The sequence below is a fragment of the Gymnodraco acuticeps genome, unplaced genomic scaffold (assembly GCF_902827175.1).
Source record: "Gymnodraco acuticeps unplaced genomic scaffold, fGymAcu1.1, whole genome shotgun sequence".
In the NCBI taxonomy this organism is placed as follows: domain Eukaryota; kingdom Metazoa; phylum Chordata; class Actinopteri; order Perciformes; family Bathydraconidae; genus Gymnodraco; species Gymnodraco acuticeps.
In genome coordinates this window covers 4,158,505-4,183,785 of record NW_022990021.1, presented here as the reverse complement: position 1 = coordinate 4,183,785, position 25,281 = coordinate 4,158,505, and the positions used below count along the sequence as shown (strand labels likewise).

Sequence of the window (25,281 nt, the reverse complement as noted above, 5' to 3'; positions counted from 1 at the left end):
CGTTGGTTGGTTATTGGCTAATGGTTACACAAGCCAACAAATTATGACATCATAAAATGGCCAAAAACTGATCCACTCATTTTCAGACTCTCTTTACACAGATATGTGTGCATAATAAGTGACCTTTAATGGAGCGAAACACTAGGATATTGTTGAATTAAATATCAATGAAAAGCTAGAACAATGTGTAGAACAAATATGATACAATCAAACAGTGTGGAATAAGATGATTTTAAATCTATTCTATTAAAACAAAATTAAATCTTATATTTCAAATGGGTTTTTGTCGTTTATGCCTATTTACTTTATTAATGATCAGAAAACTGATTTTCAACCCTATTCTCTTGTCGTTGTGATTTATCTACTGTTATATTATGTCTACTGTATTGTGTTCATCTTGATTCTTTGCACCCTATTTCAAATTATGACCTTTGGTTTAGTCATTTAACACTATAAACTAGGATAACATTTAGAATGTGCAGCAGATATATGTAACATATATGAATGTTATGAAACTCAGACAAATGCATTATTAAACATCTCTATTTTTATTAATCCTTTGACAATATAAATTACAATTCAAACTTTTACTCTCCATTCCTCTTTACAAAAATGTATTTACAAAAATATATTTCAATTATGCTCTGCACCTTCAGTGTACAATTTACTACCTGTTTATAAAACACACAATCTTATATAATAAGATGTAATATAATAATTTAACAAAATGACATGATAATTTACTTCGGTGTACGAAGGCTTTTAAATATTAGTTATATCCTTCATACAGTAACTTCCGTATACAGCTCATGTGTCGTGCCCTCAGGTTCGGTTTGCTATGATCTTCTTCCTCCTTTCACTGCAGAGAAGAATGAAAACACAATATTATTTTAGTTCAATATTCGGGAAGAGTACTTATTGAAGTTAGAGACGAATGAGTATACTCACTCCACACATTTCATCTGTCTCTGAGTGCGGATGCTTGAAGGGTCAGCACACACAAACCTTACTGGGAGGTGGAATCTGTGGAAAAAAAGTGAAGACTTCATCAAACACGAGAAACATGAATGCAGTTCACCAGAAAAACAGGTCCTTTCCAGGTTGTATATTAATCTGTTAGTGTCTCTATACTCTACATATTGCAACAGTTACATATGGGGGTGAATCCTGCAACGCATAATGATTGATTTTGAGTCATCTAACTGGACTGGAAAGACAAGCGAGAAGTCGGTGCACTTGGGATTCACAAGCTAACCCGCTAATGCTTTGTTAAGTCACGTCTGGGGCCTGCCCTCTAATGTGTGACCTTAAATAACCAGGATGTATTTGATTAAACTGTTTTACTCTTCAATAAAGCTCATTTTGAACAAGGTCAAAAATCTGAACACATACTGTTAGGTTGTTTAGTGGTCAAAATAATTAATAAAGAAAGCAAAATCAATGACCATGTTAACTGCAGTTTGAATGTAACATACATTGCTCTTCTGACAGAAGGATATGTTTAATGAAAAAAAAGGAATACACAAGATATTCAAGATATAATATATACCATTTAAAATGCCACTATCCGGAGTGTTTGCTTGTTTATATCTTCCTAACATCTCCTTTTCTAAAAAATGTCAGACACCCAAACTTGTTTATCTTAGGCCCACTGTCACTATTTATAAGTAGGGCCACAATGATTTGTCAATTAACTGATTATCAGATGAAATAAAAAATAATTTTTGGTCATAAAGCAAACAAGCCAACCATTAACAACTCAAGAAAGCAATTACATATGTTACGTTATTTGACACATCATGTAGTATAATGTCATAGGGATAATTCAATTTAGAAACATGTCTGCAGATTAATTAATAATAATACTTATTGTTTATGTAAGTGCAATTACATTATTTTGTAATATCCATGTGAGACTGTTGTCACTGACTTACTCCCTGTTCTGCAGTTACTACTGAAGTGCAGAATTGTAGTCTGAAAAGAGATTTAATCATTTACTCACATAATAGCGTTGATGTCACAGGACCTGTTAATGGTCTGGACGGTGTAGTCGAGCAGCCGTTGGCATGGCAATCGACGACTGGTGTACCTCAGGCAGCAGCTCGCTGCAAACACATTGTGAACAAAAATACATTATAAACATTTTTCAAGTTAAATAATTTGCTTTTTAACCTTGATTTTACCCTGAAACATATAATGGTAAATCTGCCTGTTTTCAGAGCTTTAGAATTTGCAGGTACTTCATGTAACACAAGCTAATTAAATTACAGGACTTGTTTCCTTATCCTTTCATAAATGCATCTACACTTGCCAGAGATGACACAAAAAAAACTGCACATGTATTATCTGTAGCTTGATCTGTAGAACTCACCTGACTGTGTGCTGCCGATAAAGGTTGACATGATGACCATGGAGCACAGAGTTGCCATGAAACACACTTTACCGCTTGCCATGGTTTCCTATAGAGTGCTTATTCGGGTAGTGCTTTTAGAGCCTGCGTAAAATACCTGGAGGAATCCAGTGAGAGTGTGACTGAGTCTTCACGTCTCATTCCTTTTAACTAGTTTAGGACGTGTCTGGGATTTTCCCGTGCTCGGCAGGATTGTGCAATGCCATGCCATTGTTAAGAATGTGGAAATGAGCCAGGAAATGGAGCGAGGTTAAATATTGAACAGAAGCCAGTAAACTAGATTAAAACTTTTAAAGACTTCTACAATGAGAGTTGTTAGCAGCCCTAGCTCCAAAAGTTGCATAATCATAGTTTAGTTGGCATTACTCACAGCTAGTTTAATTAGGCCTCCTTGACACTTCTACGTTTTATTAGGAAATGTGCTGTATAATTGCAATGTAAATAATTATAATGTAAAATGAGCCTTTGCAAAAGTGATCATCGGATTTAATTAACCAAAATAAATAAAAGAGTGGCATTTGAGAGAAAGATAACCTCAAGATAACTCTGACATTACTGTGGTGTTTATGGAAACACAATCTAGGGAAACTAGGGAGTTAACCTGTTAAGCCCCAATCCTGTTTTTCAGGTCTCAGGCTCGAAAAATGACATTCCCAGAACAAATGGCTATATCTTCACTTCTAAAATGCGTACATTTATAACCTTTTTTCTCAAAGCAATGATAAACCTGTGAGTTGGATGTAGAAAAGTCAGAATCAATACAGATTTTTTTTATTTTAAAGTAAATTCAGATTGAACATAGTAAAAAAATGTAAATTGTAGTGTCCGTCCAAAATAAAAACCTTACTTATAGTGAAAACCACCCTTGAATGATGGGATAGTAGACTAAAAGCTTTAGGAATCCCAACTATAACATATAATAAGTACCCTGTATCAAGATTGGGGACGGGTGGCGCAGTGGTCTGTGCGTTTGGTCATCAGATCAAGGGGGCGTTGGGGAACTCCAGTTCGAAACCCGCTCCCGCCCCACTGCGTCAGGCCGTTGTGTCCTTGGGCAAGACACTTCACCCGAATTTGCTCCTGTGGGTATTGTCCACAGTAGATGACCATTACATGTATGATTTGAATTTGCCATATCTCCGGAACCCATCAGTCGATTTGGATGATTGACACCTGTTTTGAACCGTTAGAGCCAAAATAATCGAGGCGAAGTTCCTAAAATCCATCTAAACAATACCATTGGTGAATAGAGTGATGCGCAGCCAAAATGCCCCAAACCGGAAGCTGGGTTGTAGCTCTCACACACTATATGAAATCTCCGTTTTTGACAAAAATGGAATGATGGATTATCAGTAATCATTTCAAAGTGACACAGACACATTGGATTAACCTTCAGCAACGTTTTCATCGTTTTAATGCCATTGAACACAACTTTTTATCAGAAAACAGCAAAGATAAGACGTATTTGCCGTTTTGGCTCCGTAAAGCTACGTTGTGTGTTGTCTGGTTTTGCCTTCGCTGCCCATGGTTTTTCATGTATTACATCATATTTTTTTAATTTGCTGAGGGCCGATTCAAAATGGTCCGCGTGCCGCATTTGGCCCCCTTGCCGTAGTTTGGACACCCCTGGCCCATACTGTCTTTGAGATATTTTCCTTCAATCAACAACATTACCAATTAACATTAATTTAACATCCACACAAAAAGTGGCTAAATGTATTTTAAGTGATGCATTTTTACAATGAGGTAGCCAGTTGGACGTGGGTGCGACATGTTTTTATATACAATGTATCCCAAACTTAATGATGACTATTCAAGCCCTTATCAGTCAACCTTAAAACATACATCGTTTTTATGTTTTAACCACACCGCAACCAGCTACATTTCCATGCATTTAGAGAACCATATTTTACAGTTAAACACAGAAGGAATTCAGAGACTGCTCATGCTTTTGCTTAAACCTTATGTTTTGGCACCAAACAATACTTTTTTTGATACCTTACTTTGACAAATTCAAAAACAGTTTGAGCAGTGGCGAGCCGTGACTTTTATACCTAGGCCCTCTGACCCCCCCCCCTCGAAAAAAAAAAGAAGAGATATTACGTCTCAGCGTATACTTCAGCGAAATATCAAAACAAATGCATCAATGACACAAAACAACACCATTTATATAAATGAATGGTGATAGGAACTCTGTTTGAATAAACACCTCTCATGACAGGGCACCCACAGCCAAGTAACAATTACAAATGAATTAAGTCGGCATGGCGGCCCATATTGAAAATGACTTAGGCCTACCTTTGATGATCAAATCACTTAAACACAAAGTCCATCCTCCTGTCCTTTTGGATGAAGCACTTCATGGCGGGTCATGCAGCTGATCCTTTGCCACTCCAGTTTATCATTGGAACTCAATCTTGAAAATGACTCGGTTAATAATTTTGCAAACGATGTCATCACTATCACTGAAGTGAGCCATCATGAACGAACTTATGCTAAACATAAATCTATCGATCATAAATCTATCGATTAGATTTATGAGTCGAATATAATAAAAGTAGGGTAGACATGTGGATATTATCCGGCTGAACAAAACGTGCATGTAATACATAAAATCTGTGGACAATACCCACAGGAGCACTTGTCCAAGGACACAACGGCATGTTGACTGCATGTCATTATGTCCTAATGTTCTCATTTGAACTGATTTTGCAAAATGTTACCTAGGGTTTTTAAACTGCAGCTTTTCGGAGCTAAAAATAGCAAATGTGCCTAAAATAGAAACAGCTCATGAAAGTTTGATTGTCCAGGAATGTGAATGTATGTTATCAATACTGCCGTAAGAGCTTTTTTACAATTCGTATCTATGACGTGTTCAATAAATTCAGGTTGAGATTACAGTGCTGTTATGCAACAGGTGTTAACATGCCCTCAGTTAACTGTATGGGTCCATGTTTCACAGTGAATGAGTTGAAGAATCTATAACCTTCTCCAAAAAAAAGTCCTGTTAAGTATATATTTGTGACAAAATGACACAAGTAGTAGTAGCCCCAAGGTTTCATTCAACAGTGGCTGCAACCTTATCTTTGTTGTGTTAGTGTAATGGCAATGAAAGCTATCAGCAGTGAATGTTTGAACAGTGAGTACAACATCTTGTTTGACCCTGTACTGTTTTTCGTCAAGATCAACTTCATGCTTCATTTACTTTAAAAACAAGATTGAAAAAAATATATTAAAAGCTGCCCTAAACATTTTTTTTATCAACACAGGATTAAATGACTGTAGAAAAGTCGGGGGTAATAGTTTGTTTGGGAGGTAATAATTACCGTGTCACTGAAATGTGACCAGGCAAATGTTTAGCTTGGTTAGTGATTGACTTTGTGGGATTTCTGCTCAACATTCCATTGTTGCTACACACAAATATACTTTCATCATTTCCCTTCTGTGTTTTATTTGTTGCTAAATCTGAAAACATCACAGGGATTATTTATTAGGAGGTGCCAAATGAAACCCAATATTGCTAACTATCCTCCACTGTGGCTCCAGAATAACAGGTTATGACAACTGACTAAATACAGGGTGTTGTGAAAATGTTTGTCTATTTGTTTCCTATTTGGCAATTTAAAAGTATGATTTCTGTGTTTGCATCAACATCTAGGGATCTTGGGGAGGAAATGTAACCTGCTAGATCCACACAAGTCAACATTTCTAAACAATGAAAAACAATGCAGTCACATGTTCAGAGAGCACCTGTTGTGTAACTTAATAGGAACTCACATAAGAAAATAAACTTCAAACCATCCGTTCGAGATCACTATACCCAGCAGTGAATCCCACGGTTTCCCAAACAATACTCAGCCACTTCACCTTCACACCTCTTTCTGTGATCATTTAGCAACATCCACAACTTCTTGTCTAAATGCTGCCGTGATTAAACGCCATATCATGTTCCAAACCACTTCAAGGATTATTTCTGAAACAGTATGGAGCACAAATGCTTGTTTTCTTGCAGGTTTAGTACAAGGTGAGTTCCTTTTTTATTTCCTGCTTTTTTACATATACTCTCTCCAGTACAGCTTAGCTCTGAGTGCTAATGTACACAAAGACCATATCACGTCACGTGTTTCTGATAAAGCAACGTTTCTGATTGGGCCATGGGTGTTAAGCCAGCCCACATTCCCGATATTACGTCACATCGGCAGCAAATCTGGATCAGCTCTGTTGTACACCCGTCTTTGGGCTGCCCATCTAAAACGTGAGGCCCTATGCAAGATTTTGTCATTTGTTGTACAAATCTGGCTTTATGACTCGCATCAAGGTTGCCAGGGGTTAATAGGCTGTATACAAATTGTTTATAGGCCTAATGACAAAATCCAACAAAAGTTGTATGAGCCAGCAATCACTCAAGATGTTACTCAAGCATTGGAAGTTACCTTTACTTTACAAACAATGTTTCATTAGAGTATCAATTGACTATTTGGCCTGTGTTGATGATATCTCTTTACAGTAATGTCCGTGACAGGGCATCACCAAAGAGGTCAGATTATTGCACTGTAAGATTCTTTCCTGCTTTGTTCATTATTTCTTTGTGTACGTGACATATAATAAGAAATCCTCAACTTGGCAGTCATTGTAGGTATTTGTTTCTTATCTTTCCTTCGGCCCACTTCCATACTTTGGCCTATTTGTTTCAAATGTCCTGTCTTACTACCAAATGTTGCCAGATTGTTTATCTATGTGTTAATAATTAAAATATTTTGAGTTTGACTCTAGGGGAAATTATCTTTAAATCCCTTTTGTCTCCCTGTGTCAGTTTCTGAGACTGAGGAGGAAACATAACACCCTGCTGCCAATTAATTAATTATTTAGTATAGTTTCCGGTCTATCAGAGACTCTGCAAAAGGCCATTAATAATAATAATAATAATGGGTTTAATTTATAAAGCACTTCATATTTGACTTCAAATCCCGAAGTGCTACAAGCAGTGAGCATGAACAGTATACAAACAGTACACAACACGGTAGAATGAATAAAAAGCAATAAAAAACAAACAATAAAAAAGAAATAAAATAAAAGGGTGGTAATAAATGAAAGGTCTAGGGAAAGGCTCTATTGAATATATGGGTTTTGAGGCCTTTTTTAAAAGCTTCCATGGTCTGTGGTGCTCTCATGTGTTCAGGGAGAGCATTCCACAGACTGGGAGCAGCCGAGCAGAAGGCCCGGTCTCCCATAGTACGGAGCTTGGTCCTGTGTGGTCTGAGGAGGTTGGAGTTGCTGGAGCGGGTGGTCCGCAAGGAGGCATGGGGGGTGAGGAGTTCCTTGAGGTAGGGAGGGGCGGTTCCATGGACACACTGGTGGGTGAGGACGGAGACCTTGAATTCGATCCTCAGTTCCACGGGGAGCCAGTGTAGTGCTTTAAGGATGGGGGTGATGTGATCATATTTGCACACCCTCATCAGGATCCTAGCAGAGCTGTTCTGAATGTACTGGAGCTTCTGGATGCCTTTGTTAGGGATCCCGATGAGGAGTGCATTGCAGTAGTCCAGCCTGGAGGAGACAAAGGCGTGGACTAGCTTTTCGGCGTCAGAGTGTGGGGCGGAGTTTGGCGATGTTCCTGAGTTGATTAAAGGAGTTCTTGCACAGCTGTTTAATGTGAGCCTCAAAGGTCAGATGGGCGTCCATTTTCACACCCAGGTTGGTGACTATTGAGGAGAGGGTAATGTCCTGGCCGGAGAAGGTGATGGTGGTGTTGGTGGATGACCGAACCTGGTGTGGGGTGCCAACTATAATGGCTTCGGTCTTGGAGCTGTTGAGTTTCAGGAAGTCAAGGACACGTCAAGGACACGCCCAGCTGTCTTCATTCTCCGCAGCACGCCGGTGTACCAAGGGGCTGAGCGCGAGAAGGTGACCATCCTGGTTTTGAGGGGGGCGTGCATTTCAATGAGACTGTTAAGGGACTGGTTGTAATATTCCACTGACTCATTTACTGATGAGAAGTTGGTGGAAGAGAAATGCTGGAGGTCCAGGGTCATGGTGTCCCGGTTGATGTTCCTCAGGTTCCTGAAGCGGATTTAGCATTTGGGCTTGCTGAGTGGGGACTGGAAAGACAGCTCCATAGAGATGGTCTTGTGGTCAGACACCCCCAGGTCATACACTAGCAGATTGCTGATGAGGGCGGAGTTTGTGATGACCAGGTCGAGCGTGTGGCCCATGGCGTGTGTGGGGACATCAACATTCTGTGTGAGATTGAGGCAGTCCAGAAGTAGCAGAAACTCAGTGGCAAAGTGGCAGTCGACGTGAATATTAATATCTCCAAGTATGATAATATTGGCAGAGGTTGTGCATAGCGTAGTGAGAAGGTCTTGTAACTCTGGGATGAAGGGTTAGGGTTAGGTATTTGATTCTGATTGGTCAATTTGAATATGGATAGCAGGCCACCACTAATTATATCACAATATTGCTTAGCTCTGATCATGTGGACACATCCAATCATATAAATCTGAAGAAATGCTGGTCAAATGCAAAATGTCATCTGTGGTGAAAAAACAATCAAACTTGAAAATAACATATTTTCTTACAATGTTTTGAATATATTTAAGGAGCATGGAACTTTGGATGCTTGGATAATGACTGAATTGTCACTAGTAAATACAAGTAAAAGACAGAAAGGCCTAGACAAAAGTGCAGAAAAGTCAATAAACATAAAAAAAAGGGCTGGATGACAGGGAAATCAACAACAATTATAGAAGGCAGACATTAATTAAACACTGACAAAAATGGTTTGGAAAAATGGCAATGTTTAACTTTGAAATGAAATGACCTAATAGCTAATGACCGACTTGCTGCACATTATCCATTACTTGACAACATTATTTTCACTGATAATAATAATAGATCTGAGATTAATGTTAGAATTAATTATCATTGATAGATATAATCTTTTTACCAATAAAATCAAAAATGATATAATGTATACACTATCATAAACTATCTTTCAGCAGTCATAACTGTAAAAAAAATAATTAGTGACATTTGTGAAACATGCCAAAGGGAGATGCCAAAGGGAGATGATGACTCTTGATTCCTGTAAAACAGACATCTTAATGTGGGACTATTCTCTCACACGCAAGTTTACGATAATGCAGTTATGTGGTTGTTATTATATGTGGATTATTATCCAAGCACTGGGATCGGAACAATAGGAGGAGATGAATGATTGAAGGTTTTGTTTTTCCAGTTTCAATAATGACTAAGGAGAAGGTATGCGTCACGGTGTTTTTCCTATTTCTGCTATAAAAGACTATGATTCTCAATATGTTAATTAATCTAGGATTATCCAACTACTTGGTTGATTTAGTTTTTTGTCATCTTCCTGCTATTTTACTTTGTCTTCCTCTTGTCTGTTTGTTTTTCATATCTTCAATGTTTATCTAAAGATAAAGTGTAAGCCCAAATACTTTGTGGTCGGTATTGGTAATGGAAGCTTAGGTAAAATAAAGCTTAGGTAAAATAAATATATCTCTCACATACAAGTAAACCAAAAGCAAACTCCTGGAACTTTAGTTTAAAAGTATTCAAACCTCATTTGCTTCTCTTTTGAATAACTTACATTTGTGTCATTTGGTAAGTGTTATTACTGCTAGCGACTGGAAATGAATGTGTGACATGAGTTAGCTAGAGCTATAGACTTTATGAAAAGAAAACACTGCCCATAGTGAAGCCTATAACCAGCAGCCCTGACTGTTATGGCGCGTTTCCACTGCAGCGGGTAGCTCGCTTTAAGCGTGCCGAGCCGTGCGGGCCCGTTTTTGGTTGCGTTTCCACTTGGCCTAGTTTTGGCCCGGGACTACTTTTTCACCTTTTTTCTGGCCCTCGAATCGTGGTTCGAGGGCCAGGAAACCAGGCTGAGTATGCTAAACTAGAGAGAGAATCGCTGGCAAAGGGGCTACAACTACAACAAGATGAACATATTTTACCGTGATTTAATTGTAATACACGTTTCAAAAGGATGCCGAAGTAACAACATACTGATACCGGTTAGTAAAAACCATGAATTAATGCTTTGACAAGTCTGCAGACAATCGGCAGGCGAAAAACCCTTTTAAAATGCGTGTTTTCTAAATGGAGCTTGGCTAAGCTAACGTTATATATGCTCCGACCGTCCACACTCACAACAACGGCCTATACAGACATAAATAAACCAGCGACTGTATTCGCCATGACACAGGCAGTATGTGGTTTGTACTTGTTTAACTTGTGTCTAGTTTCTGAACAGATATGAGGAGCTGTGAGCTCTGAGTGCTAAGAGCTAACGGCTGTGTTGTTATTTGGGGCGCTCATTGAAGATGACGTCACGGCTCCGCCTACACTGCGTTACTATAGTAACTACCCCAGTTCCTAAACTGTAATGGAAGCGCAGCATTAAAGTGAGCCGGGCCTAATAAGGCCTAACCAAACCGAGCGAGGCCTGCAGTGGAAACGCGCCATAAGATCAGAGATTGGGTATCAGCTAGCTGATTCAGGGAGGCAAGAGCAGAGAAAACTGGAAACTTGTCATAACTCTTTTCTTTTTGACCTTTGTTCTTTGTGATTAATTATAATTAATGAAATGTTTCTCCAAATCCCTCGAGAGCTAACAGCCCAAATCACTAATTTTGGTTTCATTGTTAGGAACGTGACTCATACATAACACTTGGACTACTCAACACAAGGTTCAAAATTCAAAAAGTCTTTACTTAGATAGAGGCAAAACTTAGAAAAGCACACTGCAAGAACATGAAACTAAATACTTGATTGTTGAATACAACTACTGTCCAAAGATTCTTGGTTTAAAACGATGACTCTATTGACGACGAAAGACACAAAGCGAACTGGCACAGGACAAAGGACTATATAGTCCGTTGTAGTTTTACACAAGAGGTAAAGGGACACAGGAAGGGCAATGACAGACAGTGCATGATTATATAAACTAATCATGAAACATATAACATAAACCATCAGTAACTTAACATGACATACATTAATTACACATTACATTCATATGTCTCAACGTAAGGTCTTTATCACAAAATGTTTGGGACAGGTGCTGCATACACATTCACACATGTTTTTGTTTTAACAATGGTGAGCTGAATTGGTTAAAAGCAAGCTACTCCATATTTTATCCATAATCTATTCTGACATTGTGTCTTCTCCCCAGCACAGTTATTTATTCCCATGATCATTCCAAAGGTGGACATCATTACACAGTTAGTACAAACGGTCATTTTCAGCTTATTATATATTCCACACAAATTAATTTAAACCTGTCATTATGCTGTGTTCACCTACAGTAAGTGAGTAATTTGAAATGTCAACACAGGTTTCTCACCCTTGTGTGACTAGTTCAAAAGCTGTCCTAAGCACATCTTTAAAACATGCCGTACGTCTTTAAATATTCTACTGTCGTCATTCAGGTGATATATGTATACTTTAACAATGTTTGACGCACAAACCGAATGACATACATGAGTGGAGACAAAGAAAATTAAAAAAGCATTGTATGAGAGAGTTATTAGTAATTATATGTCTTAAGGCAGTGTGAAATGATGATTGACACATGAAAAGGCCTCTCGTGTTTTACACTGTAGAGCAGGTTTTTAATCAGGTGGTTTCCCTTTTGCCAGTATCATGTTTACCCATAATGCACGTGGTGATGATGAAATAGAATCTTACCACCATCTGCAGACAGTGGCAAGTTAATTGAGGAAGAATTAAACAGGGAATACACGAGATAACGAAAGCTCTGCAATAGTTATTTTATTTCCTTGTTCCATGAAGAAGTTGGTTAAAGTGAGCATGCTAAACTGTGTCACTTAATATTTCAGGAATAATCCATGCTTTTCATCTTGAGGTTTCTAGGTGGCGATTTGCATATAGCATTTGGCTTAAAATAGTACATTGTTTAAACTTTACAATAATAGCTTTCCTTTCCTTAATGTTTCTGTAATACTGTGGGCTTTGAGTTAAATTGCTATTTTGAGTCCTGCCTTACAAACAACATTTCAAAAAATAAATGATGTGCCTTAATATAGTGAGAGATACTGACACTGTTCAAACAAATTAATTGTATATCCAGTCTTTTCAACTGCCTGTACTGACCATTCTCCATTTTATTGACCATTTAAACTTTTTCAGGGACCGCAGACATCTTTTTAAGGCAGATGGACTTTGCCTGAACAAGTCAGGAGTAAAATTGTTTTATCTCTTAACATATTTAACTGCATGCGTCATTAATCTGTTCCCTCTGCCAAGGACAAGCGACAAGAGGAATCAAAACAGGAGAAAGACACAACACATCGCGCAAAAGTATCACTGCATCCGCCTGAGGAATGTTTTGATTATGGGAGACCTATGACACAAATGGAGGAGTCTCCACCGCCTTTCTTCCCCCATATCAACACCGTTGAGGATACTCTTCCTTCACCCCCCAGCTCTCTCTACTCTCCGCTCACCCTTTCACCCTCGCCCACCTTACTGGAGTTCAATGACCACAAATCATTTAACTCTTGGTTAAATGACTGCCTGAAGGCAACACACAGGGTTGGCAGCATGGCCCCTCAACGACGCCCACCACAATCACCGAAGCAGAGACACGCACTATCTCCCCCGTCTTCATCACCATGCCTACGTCAACCACCTCCCCCCCTTCAAGAAAGCATCTGCTGTCTCCGAAGCCTGATAAGGATGTGTATGTACAAAACGCAGCAAACTCTAACTGATATGTGCTGGGTCCAGGCTCAAGGGCGTATGACACTCTCAACTCTTTCCAGGACAAGCCGGGGCCCTGCCTGCCAGTAGCTTTGCCGATATCTGTGTTGATATGTAATAGATTAAGAGCGGTGAATCAGCTTAGAAACCGGAAACGCTCAAACGTTTGTGTGAGTTTATCAAATTTAGCAGTGATTCCATGTCAGCCACAGCTTGTCACAAAAAATCTGACTGATAGTGTATTTAACCAACTTAAACTAGATTTATTAAATGTTAGGTCTTTGGCAGGAAAAACATTTTTAATCAATGATTTTATCACTGAGCACAATCTCAATTGTATGTTTTAACGGAAACTTGGATTGAACAAAAATAACAGTGCAGCTGTTCTTATCGAATCAACCCCTCCCAACTTTAGTTTTATGAGTCAGGAAAGAATGCATAAGAGAGAAGGTGGAGTTGCTATTTTGTTCAATGATTCCCTTCAATACAGGAAGACATCTGATGGGAACTTTGCTTCTTTTGAATATGTGGCCCTTCAGCTGAAATGCTGCTCTCGAGCTCTGTTCCTAAATATCTATAGACCACCCAAATACTGTGCAAGCTTTTTTGATGACTTTACTGAACTGCTGTCTATAGTGTGTATTGACTTTGACCGTCTAGTCATTGTTGGTGATTTTAACATCCATGTTGACAACCCCCAGGACAGAGGGAATAAAGAACTGTTTTGTGTTCTTGATAACTATGGACTGACTCAGCATGTGACACACAATAATTACATTACATTGCATTTAGCTGACGCTTTTATCCAAAGCGACTTACAATAAGTGCGTTCGACCAACAAAATACAAACTTGAAGAAAACAGAATCATATAAGTACATCAGGCTTCATAGAGCAAAAACATTTCAAGTGCTACTCAACTGGCTTTAGATAAGCCAGCCCTTTATTAGTATATAAGTGCTTTGTTAATAGTTCTATCGCTCGAAGTGGAGTCGAAAGAGATGAGTTTTCAGTCTGCGCCGGAAGGTGTGTAAGCTATCTGCTGTCCTGATGTCAATGGGGAGCTCATTCCACCATTTAGGAGCCAGGATAGCAAACCCACGTGTTTTTGCTGATGGGAACTTGGGTCCCCTTCGCAGCGAGGGTGCAGCGAGCCGTTTGGTTGATGCAGAGCGGAGTGCACGTGCTGGGGTGTACGGTTTAACCATGTCCTGGATGTAGGAAGGGCCAGATCCATTCACAGCATGGTACGCAAGTACCATTGTCTTAAAATGGATTCTAGCAGTATTCGGAAGCCAGTGAAGGCAGCGGAGGAGCGGCGTGGTGTGGGAGAATTTAGGAAGGTTGAAGACCAGGCACTCAGCTGCATTCTGGATGAGCTGCAGAGGTCGGATGGCACATGCAGGTAGACCAGCCAGGAGAGAGTTACAGTAGTCTAGGCGTGAGATGACGAGAGCTTGGACCAGAACCTGCGTCGCTTTCTGGGTCAGCTGGGGACGCATCCTCCTGATGTTGTAAAGCGTGTATCTGCAGCAGCGGGTTGTAGCAGCTATGTTTGCAGTGAAGGACAGGTTGTTATCTATGGTCACACCCAGATTCCTTGCAGTCTGAGTCGGGGAAACAACAGAGGTGCCAATGTTGATTGATAGGTCAAGAGTGGGACAATATTTCCCCGGAAGGAAGAGCAGTTCAGTCTTGTCAAGGTTGAGCTTGAGGTGATGATCAGACATCCACTGAGAGATGTCAGCTAGACAAGCAGAGATGCGTGCGACGACCTGGGTCTCTGAGCGGGGAAAGTACAGAATTAATTGGATGTCGTCAGCGTAGCAGTGGTATGAAAAACCATGCGGGCTAATGACTGATCCGAGCGAATTTGTGTACAAGGAGAAGAGGAGGGGACCAAGAACAGAGCCCTGAGGGACCCCTGTAGTTAACCTCTTAAGCCCGAAGGTCCCCCCAGTGGACCCCTCCCACCGTTTTTTTACGAGAATATGTCTCAGGGCTTCTTAACATGTATGAAACTATTAATGTTTCATACCCTTTTAAAGGTAAGAAACTCCGCTAACTGACAATAAGAACAATTGTCAGCTAAAAAAACCACAAGAGTAATACCAAGCCTTTGAATTAGCATTGAGTGAAAAAATGCTAACTAATGCTAACGCTTTTTTACACAGAACTCACGGTAGAAATGCCCTTATTACTATCTTAACTGCACAAACAAGATATACGATTTAAAGCTGAGACTCCACAGATTCCACACATGTAATGTCATCACTGTCCGACCTCGAATTCCTGGAGCTATCAGCCAGAAAAAAGAAAGTAAACAACATCCAGTTTCAAAAATATTACAATAATTACGTCTTGCCTTTTTTGATTTGTGATCAAAAGTTGTGTTCAATGGAATAAAAACGCCGCTCAAGGTTAATCCAATGTCTTTGTGTCACGTAGAAATTGTTACTGATAATCCATCATCATATTTATGGCAATATACTGGGTATAAAGTTTTGCCGTCCAGGCTTGTACTTTCAGATATGTTTCGTTTGCTTCTCTATTACGTCCGCAATGGTAATGTTTACGTGGATTTGGGAACTGCCCATCGATTCTATTGGATGTAATGGTTAAGAAAAAGGTGTAAATCACCCAAATCGACCAATGGGTTCCAGAGATATGGTCCTGCGTAAAGTATAAAGAATGCCAGCCAGCTTAAGTACATTACACAGGAGACTTTACTTATTGTTTACTACGTAAGGAAGCAGGAATTGCAGCAGGACCCGCTCTGAGCACGGAGCGGACAGCAGATAACGGAATTGCAGTTTTATTGCTTATAGATTATCAGAACATTTCAAAGGGGACACAGCCACATTGGATATTAACCTATGGATTAACTACATCATCGTTTTTATCGTTTTAATGCCATTGAAGACCAGTTTAGACCAGAGAAAGAGGAAGGTAAACCATGTTAGCCTAACGCATTAGCGCCAGCGCCATTTGTTTTGATGTACGTTTTTGTTTATTAACGTCGCGAGTTTGTATCTTTCAGTGTTGAGGTGGGCACCGTTAGATTCTGTGTCTTTACGATCATAAACAATGTGTTGGATGTGCAGCTAGGATAAGTAATAAGGGAGCTAGGAGTGATTTTCGGTGCAGTAATGGGTTAGCATTTTTGGCTCGGGCTAATTCAGAGGCTCAGAGGATAACAGAGTAGGCCTATGTTTTATTTTTTTTATTTTTTTTTCACAACAGTTTTATTTGGATGGTATGAATACCTATAGTGATAATTCAAAGTAATAAAATGATTTTTACAGTGAAAAAGTTCAAATGGAACTGATGGTTCCCAAATTACCCAGAGGTGAGTCCGCTTGGACTTTATTTTTCTAAACCTCTCTAAAAAGGTCAAATTTCACTTATTTTGCATCAATCTTGATACAGGGTACTTATTATATGTTATAGTTTGGATTCCTAAAGCTTTTAGTCTACTAGCCCATCATTCAAGGGTTGTTTTCACTATAAGTAATGGGGACATTAGAATTTACATGTTTTTACTGTGTTCCATCTGAATTTACTTTAAAATAAAAACATCTATATTGATTCTGACACTTCTAAATCCAACTCACAGATGTAACCTTGCTTTGAGAGAAAATATTATTAATTTACCCCTTTTAGAAGTGAAGATATAGTCTTTGTTGTGTTAGTGGCATTTTCGAGCCTGAAACCTGAAAAACAGGCTCAGGGCTTAAGAGGTTAATTGACAAGGGTCGGACTCGGACCCTCTCCAAGTAACCCTGTAGGTGCGGTCTTTGAGGTATGAGGTGAGGAGGGAAAGTGCAGAGCCTGAAACTCCAAGTGCTTGGAGAGTGCGAAGCAAGGGCGCCGGAAGCGGGGGGGCCAGGGGGGCATTGGCCCCCCCACTTTACGGCCCTGCCCCACATTTTCGCAGCAGCGGATGCCGCGGAACACTGTACACATCCCGTTTCAATAATTCCCCTCTACTCTAAAGTTGCATCTAAAAAGAACGCCATCTGATCTAGCTGTGTATATTTTGTTATTTTTGATTGTTATATTCAATCTTATTAGCTACAGGCATTTTTTAAGCTTGTAAAGGGAAGAACAAAGATCGCCTCTCACTCGCCACTCTGCTCTTCCACAGCGCCGCTTCCCCTCCCTCCACTGACATTATGAATGTAAGGCATATAGTAATCATAGATAACACCGCAGGGTCCGTTACAGTTTGTTTTCATCTGATTTCAAATAAACAAAGTCTTGGCTTTCAGAATGTTAAACTTGTTTCGGCAAATTCAGATAATAAATACAGCTTTGAAGCTTGTAACGGCATAATTACAAGCGGAGAACGGAGTAACTTGACGTCACAGCAAGCATAACAACAGCCGGTGTTTCTCCTGAGAGTTTTCCCCGGGAAACAAACGCAACAATACACCAACACACACACACACTCGCGAGCTTCCCCCAGACCAGTAATCCAAACGAAAATATCTTCCCTCCGTACTATTGATCATTTGCTCCGCTAATAATCAATCAGATCGATCCAGAGAAGAGGAAACTTTAAAGGCCTTTTTCTCAAAATGATGACTCGGTGACAGTCATTATATAATGTGACATATTTTGCTTAATATAGTACAAAAAACAATCCTGATATCATTAGAAAGCTAGGAATCTCCTCTTTCCAACAGTGTATACCACTCAAAATCTGTCTTCGGATCAATGCGACTGACTTCGATGGAGCAGCAGGTCACTTTGCATTAGGTAAAATACAGCAGGCAGACATAACAGGAAGAATATGTACATTTTAATCCAATCAAATAGGACATTGTCACACCATTCAAATGTATCCATGTACATTACAACCAATAACAAAGCTTAGATGTGTTTATTTGTTACGTTGTTTACGTTATGTGTTACGTTGTTCAGTGTGTGTCAGCTGTTAACCTAGATAGATAAACTTGCAAACATGTCAGAAGAACCGGCGCATAAGAAAACAAAATACAGTCAAACTAAGCTGAAATTCAACAACTTGAATGTCACATCCCTGACATCCACAACTCCGGAGCCTGGCCCTTCAACCATAGAACCAGCGCAGCCAGATGAACCCCAGCAGCAGCTCTGCGGCCGCAGAGGCTGTCAAAACCGCTGCCGCCGGCATCGTTGAACCGAAACAGGCTGGTTCCGACTGCATGGAGGTTTGTTGTCGGGACATTGTGACGGGCAAATAAAAGCTTATTTGGGCAAAGAGAAAGGTACTTCAATGCAGAATGGTACAAAAACAGAGAGTGGTTAATTATTTGCAAAACCACTAAACGAGCCTTCTGTGAAATATGCAGATGTGCTGCTGTCAAACGGCTCGTAACTTTCTCCAAATGTGGAGATGACAGCTTTGTAAATACCGAGTTAATAACTGGAACTTTTCACAGAGCTTACTTCAGTCAAACACCAGTCAACATTCAGCTTGTCAAACAAGAGCGTAGCAGGAAAAAGGAAGAGATGGAATGAGCAACTGCGCTGTCATATGTGTGGGCTGGTCTGTATAGTTTAATTTACAGGAAAGGAGTGAGCAGAGGGTTGAGTTGTCCATTCTTGTTCTGTTTTCTCTGACTATCTTCCTCCTGAATACCCTCTCAGACTTTCATTTGCTCGCGATACTAAAGAGACAAGTTACCATGGAAACCAAACAATGGTGTAGCTGTATTGAAGTCCGAGTGGAAACAGTAACATTTGGTGCGTTATGTTAGAATGAAACAAATCAGATTTAGTCAGAAATAGGGAGAAATGCGGGATAAATATGACCCCGGGAGGAAAACGGGAGTCTCCCGCGAAAATCGGGAGGGTTGGCAAGTAGGCTATGTCACATACACACGCACTTTTTGGCCCCCCCCACTTCTGAAATGAATCCGGCGCCACTGGTGCGAAGGAGGATCTGATGATTCACCGTGTCGAATGCAGCAGACAGGTCCAAAAGGATGATGACAGAGGAGAGGGAGGCTGCTTTAGCAGTGTGCAGTTCCTCAGTGACAGCAAGGAGGGCAGTTTCTGTGGAGTGACCTACCTTGAAACCAGACTGGTGCGGAGCCAGAAGGTTGTTCTGATGGAGATAGCAGGAGAGTTGTCTAAAGACAGCGCGTTCAAGTGTTTTAGATGGGAACGGGAGGAGAGAGACAGGCCTGTAGTTTATATCATCTGACGGGTTGAGAGTGGGTTTCTTTAGGAGAGGGTTTACTCTTGCCTCCTTGAGACTGTTTGGAAAGTGACCAGAAGTTAGAGAAGTGTTGATGAAATGGGTGAGAAACGGTAGAATATCAGGAGCGATAGTCTGAAGGAGGTTTGAAGGAATAGGGTCCAGAGGACAGGTGGTAGGGCGGGCAGAGGTAATGAGGGTAATAACCTCACTTGGAGAGAGAGGGGAAAAGGAGGTCAGTGTGTGGGTGAAAGGAGGGTCTGGTGACCCAGCGGTGAGTAGAGGTGAGTCAGAAAAAGAAGAGCGAATATCCTCAACCTTTTTTTCAAAGTGGTTAACAAAGTCGCTTGACAGAAGGGAGGAGGGGGGAAGGGGCTTTGGGGGGGTCCAGGAGGGAGGAGAAGATGGAAAATAGTTTTTTGGGATTGGAATAGGAAGATTGGATCTTATCTTGAAAGAACGTGCTTTTTGCCTGAGAGATCGAAGCAGAGAAAGAGGAGAGGAGAGCCTGATAGGTTAGGAGGTCGTCACGGTGTTTGGATTTCCACCATTTCCGCTCTGCTGCCCGAAGGACGGTTCTATTAGCACGCAGTGCATCATTTAGCCAGGGAGCAGGAGGGGACTGACGAGCCTGCCGAGATGTGAGAGGACAGAGAGAGTCCAGAGAGGATGAGAGAGTAGAGAGGAGAGTTTCTGCAGCAGAGTTTGGAGGTAGGAGTTGGAACGAGTCAGAGGAAGGGAGGGCTGAGAGCAACGATGAGGCAAAGGTAGAGGGGGAGAGGGAATGAAGGTTACGGCGCACAGGTGCAGGGTGGGAAGAGATTAGTTTGTTATGTTTGGAAAGGGGTAGAGAGAATTAAATGAAGAAGTGATCGGATGTGTGGAGCGGGTTTACAAAGAGGTTAGAAGTAGAGCAGTTCCTTGAGAATATGAGATCAAGGACATTGCCAGCTTTATGAGTTGGTGGGGACGGAGACAGTGAGAAAGCAAAGGCAGTTAACAGAGATGTTAGTTCGTCTATCTTCCCCGTCTGGAGGTTGAAGTCTCCGAGAAGTACAGCGGGAGGACCAGTTTCAGGGATGTGTGGGAGGAGATGATCTAATTCCTCCAAGAAGTCCCCCAAGGCGCCTGGTGGACGGTAGAGAACAACAATGGTTAATTGTATAGGATGGGTTACTGTGACGACATGGAATTCAAAGGTGGAAGGAGTGAAGTTAGGTAGTTTGAAGAGGGAAAAGCTCCATTTGGGAGAGAGCAGGAGACCAGTGCCACCTCCTCTGCCAGTGGGTCTAGGTGTATGGGAGAAGGAATATGCTGTGGAGAGAGCTGCTGGGGTGGATGTGTTGGATGGAGTAATCCACGTCTCAGTGAGAGCAAGGAAATCCAGAGACTGCAGGGAAGCATAGCCAGAGATGAAGTCAGCCTTAGGAACAGCTGACTGGCAGTTCCACAGGCCGCCTGAAACTAGATGTTGGATCTCAGTGGAGCATGTGGGATAGACGAGAGCAGGCCGGTTATATCGATTACGAGATACACGGGGCCAGTGATAATTGCGAGAAGACACATAAACAGGAATGGAGAAAATACACATGATTATAGCATGAGGGGCTAAACAACCAAAGAAAATAAAACACCAGCGATACTTAGCTCAATCAGAGTAGGATTTGCCTCCTCTTTGCCTCCCTCGTGACTCCTGCAGGACTCTAATGTCTTTGCCAGTCTTAACTCTCTGCAGCTGGTGGCCCTCAAAAGGAAACCTAGACTGGCTTCCTCCTGATTTGCGATTGTCTTTTAAGTCAATTACATTAAACCCTAAGTTATAAAGTTATGAGTTTAACCCTTAATACAGTTACACCTACTCAATAAAGCTCTTAGTATTCTACAAATATTTAAATCAAAGTTAACCCTAGCAGTCAGTTAGTTCACTTTTAAGGTTTCAGTCAAATTACTTGTTCCCAAGTTTCTGCCTGACAGATACTGTAGCGGTTTTGAGATTTAAAATCACAATTTCAGTCAGATCAACTACAGAGCATTGATACAGAGTACACACACTGAAACAGAGAAGTCTAAAAACAGAATGATACTCACACAATTCTAGAAGTCTCCAGTAGCTTTCACAATTCTAGAAGTCTCCAGTAGCTTTCCTGTCAAAATCGAGTTGCACACTGTAAGGGGCACACTCTGGACTTAATTATCTCAAAGGGTCTGAATATCTCTAAGGTTGTGGTGACTGATGTTGCACTCTCTGATCATTCCTGTGTTTTCTTTGAGAGCTCTATTTCTGTTCACAAGGCAATATTTAACTGAAAATACTAGGGAAATGTTTACTCAGAATTTTTCTTCCACACTTGCCCCTGCTAACATCTCAGTAAATGAGCTAGTAGATCATTTTATTCAAAATTTAAAAATGTTATAGATGCCATTGCTCCAACTAAGGTAAAGGAAGTGACTGGCAAGAAAATATCTCCATGGAGAAAGGCCATGACCGTGAGAACAGAAAAAAGAGTGTTGAAAAGCTGAACGCATGGTCAGTAAATGTACTTTACACACATTGGCAAATACAATCTGGCACTAAAAGTTAACATCAAAGGGGCAACATTTTGTATTTATTTCAGGTTTATTGTAGTTTTTAAGTATTCAATGAAATACACAGCACATACACATAAGAGCTGGAATAAAAAACAACATTTAAAGAGAGGTACTCAGAGAGAAGAACATATATGTTTATTAAATAAGGTTTTACAGAAGAGGAAAAGCAGATTAGCTTTGTTTGTTCCATCTTTGCACAGTTTTGGAACAATTATCCACTGAATTATTAAAGTATTCAACCTAAAAGTAGAACATTTGGAGCCCTTTTTCTCGTTTTACATAGTGTTTACATACTGACCAATCATTCTGAAGGCAGGAAAAGAAACAAATGGTTTATCTCGATTGAATTTGCCTACATGTTTGTATTATTGATGATTATGTGACATTACAGATGTGGTTGTTAAAATACTATGCATGTGGTTTTTTTCAGAGAACAATGCCTGTACTTGGAATCATTATTCAAAACAGAAGGCGTGTGAATCTAGTCCTGCAGCATAATGGTTTATCTTTTGTCCAACTGTATGCTGTTATGACGGATAGAGGAACAATACAAGTCAACAGAAATCGGGAGGGGTAAGACTGAAACCAATTAACATGTTGAATTCAGTTTCTGTATTGAGGTTTTCAGTGGATCACACTGAATATATTATGCCACAGGGGCAGTTTAAAAGATTTGTATGGACATTGTGATTCTCTGTGAATAATCTGAACACAAAACGTTTACTGGGGGGATGACATTTTCTTACTAAAAAGATACTGCATGGAGTGTCACATATTTCTGATTGCTATAATGGATTTTCTTCTCAAAGTTCTCAAGCATGAGCATCAATACATATTTAAATGCATGAACAGATATATAGAGTTCTGGCTGCACTAAAGGGCTTTGGTGTGGTCCAGTCTGTGACTATAGAGATGTACAATCAAACTAAGATTCAGTACATAAAACCTTCAGACTACAACATGATAAGGCACTGGGGAGAGAGAAAAAAAAAACAGAATGCAAGCAAGACTGGTAGTGTTGATGTGTGCGTGTTTCTGCCAAACAGAGTCCTCCAGAGTTGTAATCTACGTATCCCATCATGCATCATCTTCCGAGCGTTCGTCACCCCTCAGCCTCTCTCGCTCTCTGTGCCACTGGATGGCCCGCCAGATGCGGCAGAGGACTCCACCCCTGGAGAAAAGAGGTTTGTTGAGGTTGCATCATCATCAAAAGCATTCCCAACAACTGCCGTTTTCCCTTGTGTGTTTGCGTGAGTGGAAAATCCGTAGGTGTTCAAATATCTGAAGGCATTCACAAGTTACAACATCAAACAAAATTGGCCCTTCAATAGTATGTTTTTATCAGTCAGTTTATAGATTTATAGTTTATAGATTTGTTATCTTCACGGTCATATATGTATTTTTCTTACTCCTTAATGCTGGTTTATTACCATTTATATTTTGAGATGTTTATATTTTAGAATTGCTTATTTCTACTCTTTTAATTTGTTATTATATCCAATTCCTTGTTTTGTTTTATGCTGCTGCAACATGTTTCTTTCCTAAATTGGGATTAATAAAGTACATCTTATCTTATCTTAAAAAAGAAAACTGCACGATACCACTTCATTTACCTTGTTTTTGACTATAATAACTTGTATTATTTCACCCATCCAGAGGTGGGAAGTAGTGGAGTACAAATACTTCGTTACTGTTCTTAAAGGTCCCATGTCATGGCCATTTCTACTGATCATAATTCCATTGTTGAGGTCTACTAGAATAGATTTACATTGTTCAATGTTCCAAAATCACATTGGTTTTCTCATACTGTATAGTATGTGTATTCACTCTCTGTCCTAAAGGCCCAGACTAACCAAACTGACACCAAAGAACACGTCCCGACGGAACACGACTGTTGTGTCGCCTCACGTCTCCTGCGTCTTGACCAACAGTCTCATCGGAACACACCGCAAAGACTTCAGCCGACGGCCAAGTAGCACGTACGAACTGTGCATGCGTGAGTGGCAATAACTCTCCTTACCAGCAGGCGGCGGTAGTGTGTATTCGTCATTCAAAAGAGACAACCAGAAGACAGACTGCGTATACAAACAATAAATAGCTACATGGATGCTACAGCTCGAGCCAAGCAGAACAGGGATGAACTATGCCAATATTTTAACAGTATCGGTGCAGTGCCTTTTCAGTGGGGCAAGATATAGCATATATGTGTGCCTATCCTTTTTGTGTTTATTCTTTTAATCACACAGCGTTAAGAAAAAATGTGCCTACATAACTGTCAGTTGCAGCCGTAGCATTATTATTGGTTTAACTAGCCTACTAACAGTATATTTTTAAAACATTTTAAAATGACCATCTTGAACAGCTCAACATTAAAATACTTCTAGGCAGATTGTGGACAGTAACAAAGTACATTTACTTAAAGTGGACCTATCATGCTATATTTGAAAAACATATTGTAGGGCCAAAGCTATATAAAACATTTCTGTGAAGTTTTTTTTTCAAAATACCAAATAGATCACCCATTGTAGCCATGCCTCATACTGCTCAAACCCCTCTTTTGCAGCCCTGTTAGAGAAACGCAGATCTTGGGTCCTTAGCTTGAAAAAAAAGAAAGAAGAGGAGGCGGAGCTAATGCCTGATCAGAATTCTACCAGAGATACAGTTAAATTCGGTTGTGAAAAAACGCCATCCTGTTTAAACCACGTCAAGGATTATTTCTGAAATAGTATGGAGCTCAAATGCTTTTTCTCTTGCAGGTTTATGAGCTGTATTACTGGTGTCGTTTCCTGGTTGCTGCATGGGGTCTGCGACACACGGCGAAACTCAGCCTGAACTCAGCCTGAGCACACACACGTGAGTGTGTGGCGAACTGTGAGTGGAGATCCACGCAGCTGCGGCTGAGAAAAGATAAGTGTGCCGGAGAAACTCCGCGGAGTATCACGGCTGAGAAAAGATAAGGGAGTGTGTGTGTGTGTGTGAGGAGCTCCACGGATTGGTCCATTTGGACCTGGGTAAGATTACGTCATACTCAGGAAGAAAAAAATGGAAAAAGAAAAATCTCCAACGAGGCGTTCTGGGGCAGCATAGACAGGTATTTTCTGTGTTAGAGTTTTTCTCGTTACAGGGTGTACTTTGAGGGTTTTTGACTCTGCAGACCGTTTACATGCAGTAAAAGCTACATACTGTAACACACAAGGGGATGGGTAATAACCGGAAAGCATGACATGGGACCTTTAAGTACATTTTTCTGGTATCAGTACTTTACTCCACTACTTATTTTTCTGACGACTTTTAACTTTTACTTCTTACATTGCAACAAAAATACCCGAACTTTCTACTTCTTACATT

The 25,281-nt window shown here is 40.3% G+C and overlaps 2 protein-coding genes across 5 annotated transcripts in view; both read right to left on the bottom strand.

Moving 5' to 3' along the window:
• Positions 1-527: 527 nt before the first annotated feature.
• Positions 528-2,567, bottom strand: LOC117544802 (C-C motif chemokine 20-like). The gene is made up of 4 exons (XM_034214232.1): positions 2,372-2,567; positions 2,003-2,105; positions 949-1,023; positions 528-859 (listed from the first exon to the last, which is right to left on the bottom strand). Exons 1-4 carry the CDS (start codon positions 2,451-2,453, stop codon positions 823-825), a joined length of 297 nt encoding a protein of 98 aa, XP_034070123.1. The 5' UTR covers positions 2,454-2,567; the 3' UTR covers positions 528-822.
• A 19,486-nt stretch (positions 2,568-22,053) lies between these two features.
• Positions 22,054-25,281, bottom strand: part of map3k15 (mitogen-activated protein kinase kinase kinase 15) — a 28,436-nt gene continuing 25,208 nt past the window's right edge. For all 4 annotated transcript variants that reach the window (XM_034213905.1, XM_034213903.1, XM_034213904.1 and 1 more), the window contains exon 29: positions 22,054-23,104. In XM_034213905.1, the coding sequence (XP_034069796.1) occupies positions 23,011-23,104 (94 nt within the window). In that variant the 3' untranslated portion in view covers positions 22,054-23,010. The remainder of the gene's footprint in view (positions 23,105-25,281) is intronic.

Coding starts and splice junctions, on each gene's coding strand:
- LOC117544802 (XM_034214232.1), bottom strand. CDS start 2,453: ATGGCAAGCGGTAAAGTGTGTTTCATGGCAACTCTGTGCTCCATGGTC. Junction 2,106..2,371: donor TATCGGCAGCACACAGTCAG/GTGAGTTCTACA, acceptor ATGTGTTTGCAG/CGAGCTGCTGCCTGAGGTAC. Junction 860..948: donor AGACAGATGAAATGTGTGGA/GTGAGTATACTC, acceptor TCTTCTCTGCAG/TGAAAGGAGGAAGAAGATCA.